The sequence below is a fragment of the Triticum aestivum genome, chromosome 6B (assembly GCF_018294505.1).
Source record: "Triticum aestivum cultivar Chinese Spring chromosome 6B, IWGSC CS RefSeq v2.1, whole genome shotgun sequence".
Lineage (NCBI taxonomy): Eukaryota > Viridiplantae > Streptophyta > Magnoliopsida > Poales > Poaceae > Triticum > Triticum aestivum.
This window is the reverse complement of record NC_057810.1, coordinates 691,798,276-691,814,802: the sequence shown is the minus strand read 5'-3', so window position 1 is coordinate 691,814,802 and position 16,527 is coordinate 691,798,276. Positions and strand designations below refer to the sequence as shown.

At 46.1% G+C, this 16,527-nt stretch overlaps 1 protein-coding gene across 1 annotated transcript; it reads right to left on the bottom strand.

Annotated features, from left to right (window-relative positions):
- Positions 1-9,480: 9,480 nt before the first annotated feature.
- Positions 9,481-10,322, bottom strand: LOC123134913 (uncharacterized). Its single transcript, XM_044554063.1, has one exon. The coding sequence runs from the start codon at positions 10,138-10,140 to the stop codon at positions 9,820-9,822; it is 321 nt and encodes a 106-aa protein (XP_044409998.1). The 5' UTR covers positions 10,141-10,322; the 3' UTR covers positions 9,481-9,819.
- Positions 10,323-16,527: the final 6,205 nt, after the last annotated feature.

Genomic DNA, 16,527 nt, shown 5'->3' with positions numbered 1-16,527 from the left:
GAACGCGAGGGCCGGATGCTGCAAACGGCAACAACAGACGCTTCGAGACATGCTGTGAGCAACGACAGGATGCATCAATCAATGAAACTTCATTCCGCAAACGGCTATGGCAGATGCTGCGGATGATGGGACAACATGCTGCGAGCAATGAGGGGAACATTGTGATCGGCGAGACAACATGATGTAACCAGCACATATGGACGCTGCAACTGTTGGGACGGCGTGATGCGAACGACAGGGCTAGATGCTGCAAACGGCAACGATGGTCGCTTCGAGGCATGCTGTGAGCAACAACGAGATGCAGCAATCAATGAAACTTCATGCCGCAAACGACAATGTCAGATGCTGCGGATGATGGGCCGACATGCTGCGAGCAATGAGGGAAACATGGTGATCGATGAGACGACATGCTGCAACAAGCACAAATGGACCTGCAAAGCGGTGGGACGACGTGCTGCAGGGGCTGTTGGACGACGCTTAGTCTAGCAAAAATCTCCACACAAAAATCTAACGACTAACTAGTTGCCAGAAACTTGGTTAAATCTCAGTCGATCGTGTTTTAGAAAACTCATTCCTTTAGTGAATCCAACTCACATGCTTCTTGAAGATCTTTCTTTTCTGCCATGGTATGGCAATCATTTTTTTTTTCATTTTTTAGCTTTTGATTCTGCAAACCTAGAACCCATGCAAAAAAGAACCAACCCTAAATACTCACCTTCAGACAGGTCTCTGGTATGCCTCGGCGTATTGGTAGATAGAAGTGGTGTGACAGTTTCATTAGACACGACATATAACATATTGTAATGTCATGTATGAAAAACTAGAATCAGAATTGCCTCTTAATGTGTCGTCCATTGATTTAAGCATGAGTAGAGTTTAGTTACCTGAGAAGAAGAAAAAGCGGAGATATCCAAATATGACGAGAAAAAAACAAAACGGACATGAGCTACTTGGGCCCCTTGAACACACCTATCTGCCCCTCTTCCCCTCCACTCTTGTCTCTTTTCTTTTGAATAGAAAGAAGGGCACACCTCTACCTCGCCTTTAGCCCGACAGAAGGAGAGAATTCCTATTGGACGCCCGTTGGCGTCAAACAGGGGAGGCTCCGTTTCAAAGCCAGGGCAAATAGGCTGACCCACTCTGCCACGAGCAGTTTTTTTTTTTTTTTTACGGAGCTAGATAGTTAAAAACCTATTGAGAATAAAATATATATTTTAGGAAATTGTGCTTATCTGTGTCTTTTTAATCATGGTATATTAAAAAAGGTTTCACCATGTATTAAAAAACATTCAGTTTGTAAAACAAATGTTCATCGTATATGTAAAAAATAGCATTGTATATTGAAAATTTATAAAGTATATGACAAAAACAAGTAATCATACATTAAAAAATCCAGTGTGTATTTGAGAAATGTTCACCAAATATTGAAAAACTAATTTTGTACTTGAACAATGTTCACCATACATACTAGAAAATGTGTGAAAAGAAAAACCAAATCTGAATAGTGAAAAGGAAAGAAAATGTTAAAATAAAAACGAAAAATAAGAAAACCAAATCAAAAAGAAATTCAAGAAAAAAACTGAAAAAACCAACATCCAGTGAACCCATGAAAAAATCCACTAAAGGAACACAGGGCGCATGCTGTCAAATTTGTTCTTGCAGTTTAAAAAATACTCGTCACATTTTTTCAAAAATATAACACATTTAAAATATGTTCATGGTATTCCTAAAAACTGGTCATAACATATACTAAGTATTTTTCATGTACAAAGTGTTCACAACAATAAGAAAATGTTCCCACGTTTTAAAGAAATGTTCATGGATTTTTGAAAAAAATGCTAAATGTTTGTTTAAAAAGTATTTACCAATTATTTAAAAAAATATTTGATGTCAATTTGAAAAATATTTAAACATGTGTTCAGATAAATGGTCAACATGTATTGAAAAAAATATTCAACATGAGTTTGATCTGTATACAAAAAATGTTTGACATGTATTTAGTAAAAGTCAATGTGTGCTGCAAGGTCAGAAGAAGAAGTGTGATAAGCCCCAGTGAATGGCGACAGAAAAGAAAAAAGGAAATAAAAAGAAAGAAAATAAAAGTAAGAAACAAAAAGATGAAAGAAGGGAAGACCAGTATAATTTGAAAACTATGGCGGGGACCGATAAAACTTTTACACGATGAGCCGATACAATCGCTGAATCAAGTTTATCTATGAATTCATATTTTTTTCCTAAAGGATTCTAAGCATTAGTTTGACATAGTCCAGATAAAAACATTTCAGAAGGAAAATCATTATTTTTTTCTATGATAAATGATTATTTTTTATTGATAAACTAATCAGAATGCATCGTCTCAAGGCAAAACCAAGATTCTTGTTATAAACTACTCCTTCCGTCCACATATAATACGTTTTTGCAAGACTATGTTAGCAAACATAATATTATGAGATTGAGTGGTAAAAGTTACTACATCGTATATCTTGGAATTGGAAGTTATGCTCTCTAACTTCACCTTTTAAATCTGCATTCCTCCAGAACTGGAACACAGAAGAACAGAAAATTGTGGGTAAGAAGGGAGAAGAACAACACGGGGTTCTTTTTGTTTTTTTGAGGGATAACAATATGGGATATAAATAAAAAGGACTGTGAGTAGAAACAGAAGCCCAGCAGGTCAAAAATTGAAGCCCACGAACTAACAATCCCGAAATCTCCCGTAAAAAAAACCCGCTCAGTACAGACATAAGCGCTCATATACACGCGCATACACTCACTTCTATGAACAAACACACGCACACCCTACCCCTTTGAGCACCGAGCCGGCATATCATCTTCAGATTTACAAAGTCACCGTAGGCGCCTCGTCGTCAACGGGAACGTCTCCTCCCACTGAAAGCGCATCACCGGAAATCCTGAAATAAATTCAGGAATAATGCGAGCACCAGGATTTGAACCCTGGTGGGTTAGGGATACCACTGTCCACCTAACCATCTCAACCACAGGTTGGTTCGCGTACATCCCAACCATTGGTTTGTACGGGACCAGGGGCAATAATAGATCGGCTGAAGCAAAAGAGCTTGAATAATTTTGGAACAGGAACCAGCATCGGCGCACCATTATTTGTCTCTGATAAATTATTTCAGTGCTAGCTATACATCCTTTTGAGTGGCAAGTGTTATGGATCGGATGGAGTGGCAATGTTTGATACATCAGTTAACTAAACTATGTTAATCTTAAAATAAAGGCATATCCTCTTAGGGTGTGTTTGATTGCAGTCATCGACTGGAATGTAACGGGTCCAGCCCGTTCCTGGGCCATGTTCTGGCGTTTAGTTCAACGATGGAACCGGAACCCACTAATTCTCTGGAGCGGCATATTCCCTCAATATGCGGCACAGGGTCATACCTCCGATTCGGTGGAACCATGCGGAACGGCTCAGCCCGCAACTCCCTCGTCTCTCCCCCAGTCTTCATATGCGTCCTCGGAGGCCACTCCCACCTCTCTCCCTCTCCGGCGAGGCCTCTCCCTCGCATGCCAGTGGGGCGACGGCGAGCTACCAGCGGGGCGGGTGAGCGGCGAGCTGTCATATGAGGAAGATACTCTCCACAGCCACTCTCCCCTTTCTCGATCTGCGTCTGCGCTGCTGCCATGGGAACGAAGCAGTGGCGGCGGTCTAGGAGCATGGGAACGGTGGGGCGAGCTAGCAGCAGCAGAGGACGCGAATGGCAGGAGGAGGCGAGCAACGGAGTGGGAAGCTAGCTCAAACCACCTTGATCGATTGATCCAACAGCTTGTTGTGAAGCCAGCATGGGCTAAGCTTGCTCACATCGATCCGATTACGTCCAATTCGATTGATCCAACAGCTTGCTGTGAAGCCGGCATAGGCATGCCACTTGATGTTTTTTATCTTTGTATGTGTCGTTTGTTTGATGTCAAAATTCAATTCAGTGTAAATATTCAGTCAAAAATGTCGCTGAGAATATAGCTACAACTATGCATATTAGATGAGCTGAACTAAATCCATCGAATTCCATCTCTTCAACCAAACACTCAAATATAATCATTCCATTCCACTCAATTGTCCCTACTAAACACAGGAACGGAACCAACCCGTTCTTATGGAATGGAACCGTGACATTCCATTCTACTAATTCTCGAACCAAACACATCCTTATATATCTATTGCCAATATTGTATCCTAAATATTCCTCCTAGGCTACATGCAAAAGGGTGAGGTCTCCATCCATAGCATTCAGATCAATACATCTTACAAACACCAACACCAATCCATAAAGCTCTGATACCAATTGAAAGTGCGTTAAGTCGACTAGAAGGGGGGTGAATAGGTGATTTTTACAAATTCATCACTGAGGAATTCTAGGGTGAGGAAATTCGTAAGTCACGAATAACTAGCAGCGGAATAAGTACTCAGGTATAAGCATAACAGAGTAATATCAGAGTTATCATGACTAAATGAGAACAAACACATAGTACAGAAAGCGTAAACACATGATAAGCAGGCTGAAGACAATGTGACTGAAGAAATTGGATTGAGGAAATAGAGAAAATATTCAGTGAAAGTATTCAAACAGTAATGATCAGGTTCATCAACACATGAATGAGGAAATGAAAGGTTTGAGGAAATAGAACCAGTAGGCTTGGTGAAGATAATGATTTGATAGACCAGTTCCAACTACTGTGACAGTTGTACGTCTGGTTGGAGCGGCTGAGTATTTAAATTCGAGGACACACAGTCCCGGACACACAGTCCTCACCGTATTCTCCTTGAGCTAAAACCACACATACCTCGCCCAACACTCGTGGTAAGTCTTCACAGGTGACTTCCAAACATTCACAGACTTAGTCACTCAGCGATCCACAATTCCTCTTGAATGCTCAGACCATGACGCCTAACTGTCTGGAGGATACATAGTCCTCAAAGATAACAAGTGTCGGTTTCCACACAGGAACAATCTCTTCAGTGATGCTCAATCACTTTGGGTTTGTAGGTGTTTGGGTTTGGGTTTGGGGTTTTCTCACTTGATGATTTTCGCTCAAAGTCCTCGGAGGATGGGATGCTCTCAATTGACAAGTGTCGGTTTCTCTCGAAGCAGCCAACCAACTAGTGGTTGTAGGAGCAGCCCGACATGATAAGACATAAATGCCCTTCAATGATTGGTAAGATATTTTGGACAGCTGGCGCGTAGCACAGCAACGGTCGGATTTGAGGTTCGAATTCCTCAAGGCAATCATGTTCCTCAGATAATTCCTAACTCCTCAGTCAGAACAAATTCCTCAGAGACCAGAACATCTTCGTCTCTGTCATTGAAGAAATTGACTGAACTGATATGAGATTTCCAATGGCTTCACTCGAAAGGATTGGGTAGGTGTAAGATTTTGAGATGGGCATCACTTGGAAATCAGTTTCCTTAGTATTACCTCGACCTCCTTTAACAGTATGGTGTTTCCTATGACTCAAGAAAGAGAAAATGAAACTATGAAAACAAAAATCTTCACGCTTCATAATCCTCGCATGATATCCAAGTCTTCAAAGTCACACCAATTTCTTCACTTTCAAAGTCTTCAGGAGAACCAAAGTCTTCAGCTGAAGACATTCATTTTTAGGGGTCGACTTTCACTGTAAATATCAAACTCTTCATCGACTTATAGAGCATGTGTATACTCACAAACATATTAGTCCCTTAACCTATAAGTCTTCAATACACCAAAATCACTAAGGGGCACTAGATGCACTTACAATAACAAAAAAAATGAAAAACAAACAAAGGTTTAGAAAGGTTCTAGAGCTTTCCCAAAACCGAAAGAGGGATCATGCGTTGGGCCGACCCAACTCACCTAGTGAGCACGGGGGTGCGCGTTTGGTCGACTTTCGTCGATGTCCCCTGGCCGTGGGACGCGAATTGGTTGATACTCATCGCCCAGCGGGCGTACCTCACCGCCAGCAGGAACGACACAATGAACACGACCAAATCAACGACCAATCACTACAGTCGACTAGTTCTAGTGGTTATGCACACTCGTATATGAAGGCGATGGCAGATGCTGCGGATGATGGGACGACATGATGCAAGCAATGAGGGGAACACTGTGATTGGTGAGACAACATGTTGCAACCATCACTTATGGACGTTGCGACTGATGGGACGACATGCTGCGAGGTCAGTTGGAAGATGCTTAGTCTAGCATGAATCTCCACACAGAGATCCATTGACTAAGCAATCGACCGAAACTTGGTTAAATCTCGGTCAACCGAGTTTTAGGAAACTCATTTCTTTAGTGAATCTAACTCACATGCTTCTTGAAGATCTTCCTTCTCTATCGCTGTATGGCAATCATTTTTTTCATTTTTAGCTTTTGATTCAGCAAACGTAGAACCCATGCAAAAATATTCATGAATTAGAAAAGTGCTTGCACATTTAAAAGAGTTGAACTTTAAAAAGTTTCTCAAATCTGAAAAGAATCATGGATTGGAAAAAATGTATGCGAATTAAAAAATGTTTGCAAATTTGAAAAATGTTCATTAATTTAAAAAGATTAATTTTTTAGCACATAATGAATTTGAAAATTAATAAAGAAAAATAATCAAAGAATAGACAAAATTTGTCTGGAGCTACTGGAAAGTTTTAAAACCGGCCAGAAGCTTCTAGAAGCTTAGCAAAATCGGTTGGGAACTTATGTCAAAACTGGAAACACACTACGACTAGATGGGCCGGCCCAGTAGGAACGAACGTGGGCGCCCTGTACCAGTAAGCAGCCAAAGCACCAAATAGGCCTTTCTAATGCGCGTGCTACTATGGCCCATGCGATAACTAGCTTTGAGACTAGACCACCAAAAGCAAGCAAGACCTCTCTCAAAGAAAAAAAAAAGCAGGCAAGAGAGATAGCTCGAGGAGAGTCGGTGTGCGACAGTCAAGCCGTGACACGGCGAAGGTGACAACCAAAAGTGCAAGGTCGCAAGCGTGAGAGTCAAAGTAGCGACTCCTCCGGGTATTGTACTCCGACTCTTGCGGAGGGTGGCTCATACGTCGCCGATGATGAATGCCCAATATGTTTGTATTTCTTAAATTTCACTAACTACTTTTGTATTCTATAGATTTTTCATGGAGTGGCACATGAGTGTGTGGGAGAACATTAGAGATTGGACTTTTGTCGATGAGACGGCCAAAGATTAGTTTTGTGGCGTTTAGTGGTTATATTTGGCTTTGTACCCGACCTTCATTTTTACATCTACGATCTACTAAACATTAGTATGCATACACACATGACATTTATCCATATTTGTGGTTCTTGATAGACTAGCCTTCGACAATTTTGTAGCTCCACAAACCACCTTTTTGTTGGAAAAAAACAAGCAGTACACATCAGTCTTTTTTTTTTTGCATGGTAATACGTGTCTTATTTATAAAATAAAGATCCAGTTACAAGGCACGTAAGCACCGACATTACAGTACTGAAAAGATAGGATAATCCTATGCATAATACCAGCGCCTGTTCCTCTCCTCCGACACCACCGAAGCGACCACCAAAGGAAAAGAAAAAGATCACCTCTTCACCCGAGCTCGACGCGGCTCCATCGCTGATCAGCAGCTTTACGGACCTCGAAAGTAGTTTGCCAGAAGGAAAACCATTGCCGTTGAAAGAATCAGACCGGGGCAACATGTCCCCGGACACGCCATCGAACTCTAGATCTGACACCCCCGCATGACAACGACGTCGAAGGAGGAAACCAGAACTGTCAGCCACCAACCACAAACCCAGCACGGGATGCACCATCTTCCAGCTGTCACTTGCGCAAACAACCGTCTGCACGTACTCTTGGATGACAAAACCTTCCGGCTCCACCATGACGTCGGAGACAACGCCACAACAACGGGGACAGAGCAGAAGGAGAGACACACCTGATGAAGTCGTCGCCGCCGCCTCGCCAACATCACCCATGAACCCTAACACAGCCGATCTGAAGAATCGGCAATCACACGATGCCATCAACTCCGAGACGTCGCCATCAACGGCACCGCCGGTGTGGGAGTAAAGTTGAGGCAGATTTATTCGTCCGGGCGCCGCTCCCACCACCCCAACGGCGCACCATGACCTACAAATCCAAAACCTAACTACAGAACGGAGGAACGGGGTCCCCCTCCCTCCCGCCGCCGGAGCAGCCGGAGGGAGAGGGGGCCAACGCCCTGGCCGGCTGAGATCGGAGGAAGAAAATCGCCTCCCTAGTCGCCTGGCGTGGCGGCGGCTAGGGTAGGAAAACTATCCCGTATGGGTCAGGGACCTGTACGTGCCCGGGCTCGAGCGCTGCCAGTACACATCAGTCTAAACAAACCAAACCACCAGGACCACCGTAGCACTCGGAAATCGATACTAATACTATACACAAACATGAGTATCAAAATGTTTTTTAGGGGAATCTCAATCGAATATCCAATTCGGTGCCCAGGTCTAGATAAACCTGGTGAACAGTAGCGCAATAAAAAATAGGGAAAAAATCGAAAAAATTGAATTTTTATTTGAATGGAAGATGTTCGAGTGCATGATGTGCGTGTAAATTTTCATCCCATTTGAACATCTGTGGAGCTCATGGCAAAAAAGAGAAAACCGGTCAGAACAGTGCGTGAACAGTAACCTTACTCACATAGCGAAATTTTTTCTTTTTTGTCGCGCACTCCTCAAATGTCAGAACTCTACCAAAATTTACATGAAGATCACACACACATAAGCATCTTGCTTGCAAAAAAAAATCGGATTTTTTTGAATTTATTTTCTATTTTTTGCGAATTTTTGATTTTGCCTGAGCTCAGCTCGGGCGCTGAATCGCCGCTCTCAATCTCAATATGTTATTGATACACGCCCTGTACACGAGTACCAGAATCTTATTGATACTCTTACACCAATGCACTGTAACACCAAGTGTATATACTTTTATTGGTACATTTCCTCTTAGTGCTACATTTTGGTTGATAAGGTACGCCCTGGCCCTAGCTTTAACAAAATGTTAGACTTGCAGGATCATTAGCTCATAGTACAAAGAATGTGTAGGAATTATTGTTGTCACCAAAAGATGTACACTACTATCATATAATGGAAGCCAGCACTAGAATACAAAGCAACATGCAATATCACAGGATACAGTTGATTTTTTTTCTCAAACCATATAAAACGTGATTTGGGCTGATAGTGTTAGAGTACCATGTGTTATATACAAGTTTGGATCCGGTTTCTAGACGCTGACGTACGAATTTGGAAACCATCTTGATTCTAAGTTGTCAACCGAGAAAATGCACGCGAAAGAGGGCACTGACGCGTTCTAAATGTGAATTTGGGAACGATGATAAGAAATCCAAAAGAACACTTACACACTTTTGTGGGGGTAAATGCCTTGATCTCCGAAGAAGGAGAATAGTAGACATGCATGATATCGACAAACAAAGTACTACTCCTTCTGTCTGGAAATACTTGTGGAGAAATATATGTTATTTGCCGAAGAGATGGATGTATCCAAATGTATTTTTGTTCTAAATACACCCATTTTTATCCATTTTTCTGAGAAGTATTTCTGAATAGAAGGAGTACATGATAGAAGCGTACAACAACGATGATGTGGATAGTTTTAGATCAAGCACCATGTTGTTAATACCAAAGTTTACATAGGGACGTACGACACAACACAACCATCATCATAGTGGGAACAAAGCCAGACCACAAAGTCCACATCAACTCTCGGAGATGGACACACAAACGAGAGACGAGATATACTTGTAGTAGGAAGCTGCAGCTAAGGTACCGTACCGGCCATCACGCATGCTTGCACTTGAGGTTCTTCATGCAGGAGAGGTTCATCTCGGCGATCTTGATCTTCTTGTCGGCGCGGCTGCAGTGGTGGCCGGGCGCGCAGTCGATCAACGCCTCCCGCTCCACCTCGCAGTAGCACGCGGGGTCGGCCACCACGCCCGTGCAGCACTTCTCGCACTCGCTCACGAGGAGGAGGCAGTTCTTGAAGTACATGGCCTGCGTCTTGCAGGGCTCGGGCTCCGGCCGGTACGGCGCGTACGCCGCCGCCGTCGCCATGAGCGCGGCGCACGCCAAGAGGACGGCGGCGAGCTTCACGGACGCCATGGGAGGATGGATAGATGGATGCAGATGGAGCTTAGCTAGCTAGTGGGGGAAGCAAAGTGGAACACCCAACGACAGGGGTCAGCGCGGATCGATGGATGGGCTCAGCACACGGCGTCTTGACCAATTTTATAGGCGATCGATGGCGCCTAGCAGCGGCGGGGTAACGTGCAGCGGAAGTGCGGAACCACCGATCGAGATTTCTAGCGTAGAACAGAGGACCATGTTAGGACCTCTGTCCTCCTCTCCCATCTCTTGTTTTCTGCTTAATTAGTGGGGCTGTCGGGTCGAATCAGTCTAATGCATGTGACGATCCACCGGCGCATGTGATTGGTGGGCGCATGCTGGTGTTCATGCATATCCATGCATGTGCTTGCTAGCTAAGCTCACGCGAATTAAGGGAATATAATCTTAGTTAACTGGGGGTTTGGTGAAGCTCTCTGATATATCAAGGGATCCGAGAAGAACAGCTAGCGTAGGAGGGTAGATACGCTACGTCTCCTCGGGGTCTGCGGGTGTGTAGGTTTATCTTAGCCGGTGCAAGTTCTACCGGGCCAGGCTCAACCGTGGTTTTTATTTTAACATGGTACAGCTGACACTCATATGCATATACACGTTCATCCCTATGAATGCACGCGCGCATACACATATGCACACCCTACTCCTACGAGCTCCTTCGAGAGACTGAGCTGTCACATCATTTTGAGATTGACGAAGTTGCTACACACGTCTTCGTAATCGACATGAACGTCTTCTCCCACTGAACGCACATCACCGAAAGACATGGAGTTAATTAAAACAAAATGTGAGCACCAATGTGAAGTGTAGGACTTGACCTCTGATGAACCGGAGAGACCACTATCCTCCTAACCATCTAATCATAGGTTGGTTCGCCCAGGGGCGGCTCCACCGTGGGGTCGTGTAGGGGCGGCCGCCCCGGGTAAATTTTCGAAACCTAGGGTACCCTCCTACTGATTTTGCCCGGCGGCCACCATGGGAGGCGAGCAGGTTCGCTCGAAGGACAGGGAACAAGCCATTTCCTCCCCCCTCCCCCCCCCCGCGTCGTCCGCTCCTGGGCGACTCGGGGGCGAACCCCTAGATCCGGCGCCAGGCACCCCCGCCCGCCTCCTCTTCCCTCCGCCGTCGTCGGCGGCCGTCCCGGCTTCGCCCGTGCGGTTGCTGGCGGCGGCGGGGCGTCCCTGCGTGCTCCCCTGCCCGGATCTGCGCCCCATCTCTCCTCCCGACGGCGACCCTTCCTCTCCGGCATCCTCTCCTGGCGCGGTGCTCGGCCCCGGATCTGGCCTCTGCGGCGTTGGCCATGGCGGCTGCCGCCCCGGCCGGCTTCGGGGTGGCTTGAGATCTAGCCGCCCGTCTGGCCGCCATGGTGGCCTCCCTTCCAGATCCGCGCTGGTGGCGGCCTGTGGTCCTTCTCTTGACCGGCGGGGGGACGAATAGGGGTTGTGGCCCCTCTGCTCGGCCTGGGCGTGCTGCCCCTGCTCCGGTTCTTGGGGTTGCCCTCCGGCTGGATCTGGGGTGTTTGAGCGCCGCAGGCCCCCTTCCCCGGTGGATGTGGTGGTGGTCTGGTCCGCCGTTCTGGCGTGGTGCCGGGGCTGCTCCCTGTGTTGGTGGAGATGCTCGTGGTGGGTGGATGCCGGGGCGGCGGCCCCGGGCTGTGAGGGCGGCGCCGGCTCTACGGCGAGCGGCGGCCGCGAGGGCTGTACCGCAACCTCGGTCGTGCGGGCGACGAGGTTGTGGCGGGCGTGCTCTGCCTGGTGAAGATCGACTCCCTCCGCTCGCAGATGCACCCAACGGCCTGATCCGGCCATGGCGGCTTTGTCGCGTTGGCTCGTGCTCTCGGGTTCGGTTGGTTGGGAGTGGAGTGTGGGACCGGGGGAAACCCTTGGCCTTTGGTGGCTACGGCGAGGCCGTCTCCATTTTCTTGGAGTCGGTCCCCTTCTTGGAGGCCTCGTCGAGATCCCTGTCTGCTTCCTTCTTCCACGCTCCTGCATGGGGCGAAAGTCCTAGATCCCCTTGTGGGCGGCGGCGGCGTGTCGACGTCGTTCCCTTCTTGGAGGCGTCGTCTGGGGTTCGTGGAGTGTGGATGGTGCTTTTCTTCTTGGTGAGGGCAGTGTGGCGGCGAGCTGTTCCTTGTTCCCCGTCTTCTCCGTGCGGTCTTCATATTGTGTAGGCGCTCTTCAGTTTGCGTCTAGTTGGGTGGCTGCCCAGGTGGTGGTGAGGTCGTGGAATCCCAGCAGAGGAGCTGCTCTGCTCCCTCATGCCCGAGCTGCCAGGCGGCATTGCCCATTCGGCTCTAGGGTGAGCACTTTACCTTCCGACGGTTCGGCGCCCTTCGAGCCAGGGCGAGAGGATTGTTGTCTTCTTCGGAGGTAGAAGCGAGTGGCTTGTCGACCTTGGCATGTTCTGCGGGAGTAGGCGAGTAGATGTTGGTTATCGATGCTGGTTTCTTCCTGCCCTCACCCTGCTGCTGGTGTGGCTTTGCTCATGGCGTCTGACCTTGGTGATCTTGGCTAGGCTCCTATTACTATCTCCTGTTTGCCTGTATCACAAATAGGTCGTAAGCTGCTACAGCTCTCTGTATCTTTGCCGTTTCTGTTTCTATCATGTTGTACGCTTTCTTGTAATCCTGGCCGGTTGATGGCTTTGTTAAATTCAAAGCCGGGTTAGGTTCGAGCCTTTTCTCGGGCTCGGCCGACACCTTTTCTTAAAAAAAAAAGGTTCGCTCGAAGGAATCAGGTCTCAGTTGTCGACGAGGGAAGAGGAAAACGATTGGGCAGGTAACTGCTCGCTAGCTATAGATGGGCCAATCAAGTAGTAAGCCCAATAAAAATTAGAAGAGCCCATTAGTTATGCTATGGTACGCAGCCTGATTTTCACGTACACAATATACTTTTCTATCGATGGTGGAACCGATCGTCCTGAACTGACGCCTCGAGCGATCACGCCCTGCCGACGCGGCGCCGCCTCCACTGCCGTCTCACAGTCGCCGACGCTGCCCAGGTGTGTCCAGCCGATGGTGCTAGATGGAGAAGGAGAAGCGAGTCCGCCTGTTCGCGATGCCATCCACACGGGAAGCGGAGTCGCCGCCGCCGCCGTGGTCGCCACTGTCCCTGCTCAAAACAAGAAACGAGCAGCCAACAGAGGCAACAAGGGCCAGGTTTTTTCGCTCGCCCCTAGTCTTCTATCCTGTTCTATCTTCTATCATGTTTAATTTGTTGTCGTCTTGGCCTAGTTCTTGAGACGTAAACTACTTTGATAAATTTATTGTATTGACCGTCTTGCCTGCATGCATACACTTGGCCAATTATTTTCTTGATTGTCTTATTTGATTGTATTGTGGCTTCGATTTTTTGTTTCCTTCAAAAGTCCGTCCCTGGTAACTTCAAATCCTAGATCCGCCACTGGGTTCGCCTGAATCATGTTTTCTATTAGTAGTACTATCTACCACTAATGCTCTCTTCGCTACGCCATCCAATGGCACAACTTTGCCTTGTGTTTAGCGACACCGCACGACACACCCTCTTCGTCTTCACACTCCGTTCCGCACCAATCGTGGGGATCAGGATTTGATCATTTGCTCTATTTCACCTTGTAGATTGATCATTTGCCCTGGTTTATCTCAACGGAAGGTGGGCCCAGATCAAAGTGATAAGCAAAACCACTACTAGGGAAAACCTTATACACAGAACTTTAGCAGTAGCGCGTCTTAAAAAATCATGCTAGTGCTAAGTAGCAGTAGCGCGTTGGTGTAAAGCGCGCTACAGATAAAATTATAGCAGTAGCACGCCTGAAGATAACTGCGCTACTACAAAAATTCCCACGGCTTAGCCGATGGGCTACACATAGTAGTAGCGAACTGCGGAGAACCGCGCTACCGCTACAAGCTTTGTAACAGCGCGTTTAGGCGAAAACGTGCTACTGATATAGAAAATAAAATTGAATGGAAAGCAAATAGAAAAGTAAATAAAAATGAAAGAAATAGAAAAAGGAGAAAAAAATGTAAAGAAAAATAAATGAAAAAGGGGAAAAGAGAGAAAGGAATAGCAGTAGCGCATCCTGGAACGCGCTATAGCTAACTTAGCAGTAGCGCACTTTCTGGAACGCGCTACTGCTACTTCTGACTTAACCACACGATTCGTTCTTCCCTACGGCCACTTCACCCAAATCAAAACTCCTCCACTGTCGCCGCCGCCATCGCCAGTCGGCCGCCGCGCGCTCTCCCGTCGCTCTCCGCACACCCTCGACGCCGCCCCCGACCCCGGATTCGACGGCGCGCTCAACCCCGACCTCGACGCTGCCCCGACCTCGACGCCGCCCCGACCCCGACCTCGATGCCGCCCTCCGCCGCGCGCCCGCGCCTCGACTCCGACCTCGACGCCGCCTGCCCCTCCCTCGCCGCAGGCACCCGAGGTGAGCACGCCTGCTCCTCCCCCTCCCCTACCTTTGCCTAGGGTTCTTCAAATTTTAATTGCATCAAATTAGTAAGGGTTCATCTATGGGTGGAAACGAATTGGATGCGCATATTGCTTAAGTGTATTAGTCAATAGCTATGTGACACGAAGTATTCAACTTGAAACATACAATAAGTCAATTGTAAATAGGTTTATGAATAAACAATATTGCAATGCAAATAATTTCTAAGATTTATCATAAAACGAGTAAAAATTTGACCACCTATTTGACTTTTAAGTTGGATAATTGAAATATCCGATCGAATACGAATATCGGATATTTTAGATTATCCGCTACGACTTTCCACCCCCAGGTTCATCAAATTAGATGGTAATTAGAGTAGTTCCTAGGTACTAATTAGTTAGTAAGAACTAGGTACTAATTAGGTACTAGTTTATTTTTATTTATAATAAGTTTATTTTTAGTAAGAACTAGTTGAATTAATAGAACTAGTTGAACATGTCACATTTGTTGTTATTTTTTCAGTTAAAGCAATTATTCCTGTATCGACGTCGATGATGCCTATCCCGCATCCTTGTCGTCGACTCGGCGGAGGACACCTGCTTGACCAGATGGGCCATGTCCGGGACTGGGCTCCGCCAGGCTGGTACTGGGAGGCGCTACCTACCGGGGGGCACAACTTGGTGAGGAGTCAGCCCGTCGTTGACCCGAACCTTCCTTGGTGGCGGTCGCGTGGGCAGGAGGACGCACACGTCCGTCGCTACTTGGTTGCGTTGGAGCACATGTTCTCCAATACCTGGCAGGTTCTCCAAGGATCTCACTGGAGATATGATCCTGTGATGGTTCCTTCTCTTTGGGTGTCTATGGCCCGCGCCGATACCCGTCGTTCGCTAGGGCTTTAGTTGTATTAGTGATGTTATATGTATGATATTATTCGGGATGTTCCAGTGATAATATTCGACACAAGAGATGATTTACTTTTGCTAGTGATAATATTCGACGCAAGAGATGATTTACTTTTTCTTATTGAATGCATGCTAAATTTAATACTTATTTATTTTATGATTTGGTTTTGCTTATTGAATGCTCATGTCAATATGAGTCCTATAAGATATTTTGAAATGTATATCTTGTTTTGCTCAAATAGGATATGTGCTTACCCAAGTGGCCGGTCATGTTTGCAGGTTACACCTCCGAGTGGCCTATGTTTTGCCGGAGTGTTGATTCATTTCCGTTCCGGCAAATTTCAGGCGCTCGATATGTCCTATTTTAGCAAAGGTCATGCCGGATTTTTTCGTGAATTTTGGCATGACTTGTGCCAGAATATGTAGGAAATATCGAGTGCCCCGAATTTGTGTGTTGAGTATCCTGGTAGTTGACTTCGATTGATTTTCAATTAATGTTTCAACTATGAACATAGGAAATGTCTGATGACAAAAAGGATTTCAGTATTTGTAAATACTGCGAAGACGAGCACGACCTGTGCGACAGAATCTTCCTAGATGATGATATGCACTTCAACATCAAGCTGGATGAGAACTTCGAAGTGGATACAGTAAGTCACAACAACAAGTCTTTTTTCGTAATTAAGCATGACATCTGCTTCATTTGCTTCAACTTATAATTTAAATTTTTTATTATTCTACTAGCGTATCCCCTGCCATGCAAGAGTTTTTGTCTTGGATAAGATAGGTTTCAGTCGTATGCAAACTACTATGGAGGTAAAGAGTTTTTTTGAAGACCGAGCATGGTAATACTTTCCATGCAAAATTATACAACGCAGACACCTACACCTATTTCGAATGCAAAACTTGGCAAGAACTATGCAAGAATTATGCATTTGAGCCTGATATGGTTATCATCTTTGATATTCGTCCAGAAGATGATATTGAAGGTAATACCGATATCTGGGTCGATGTGCAGATGCCTCCAATTCTACCATTATGTGAGTGTTCCTCA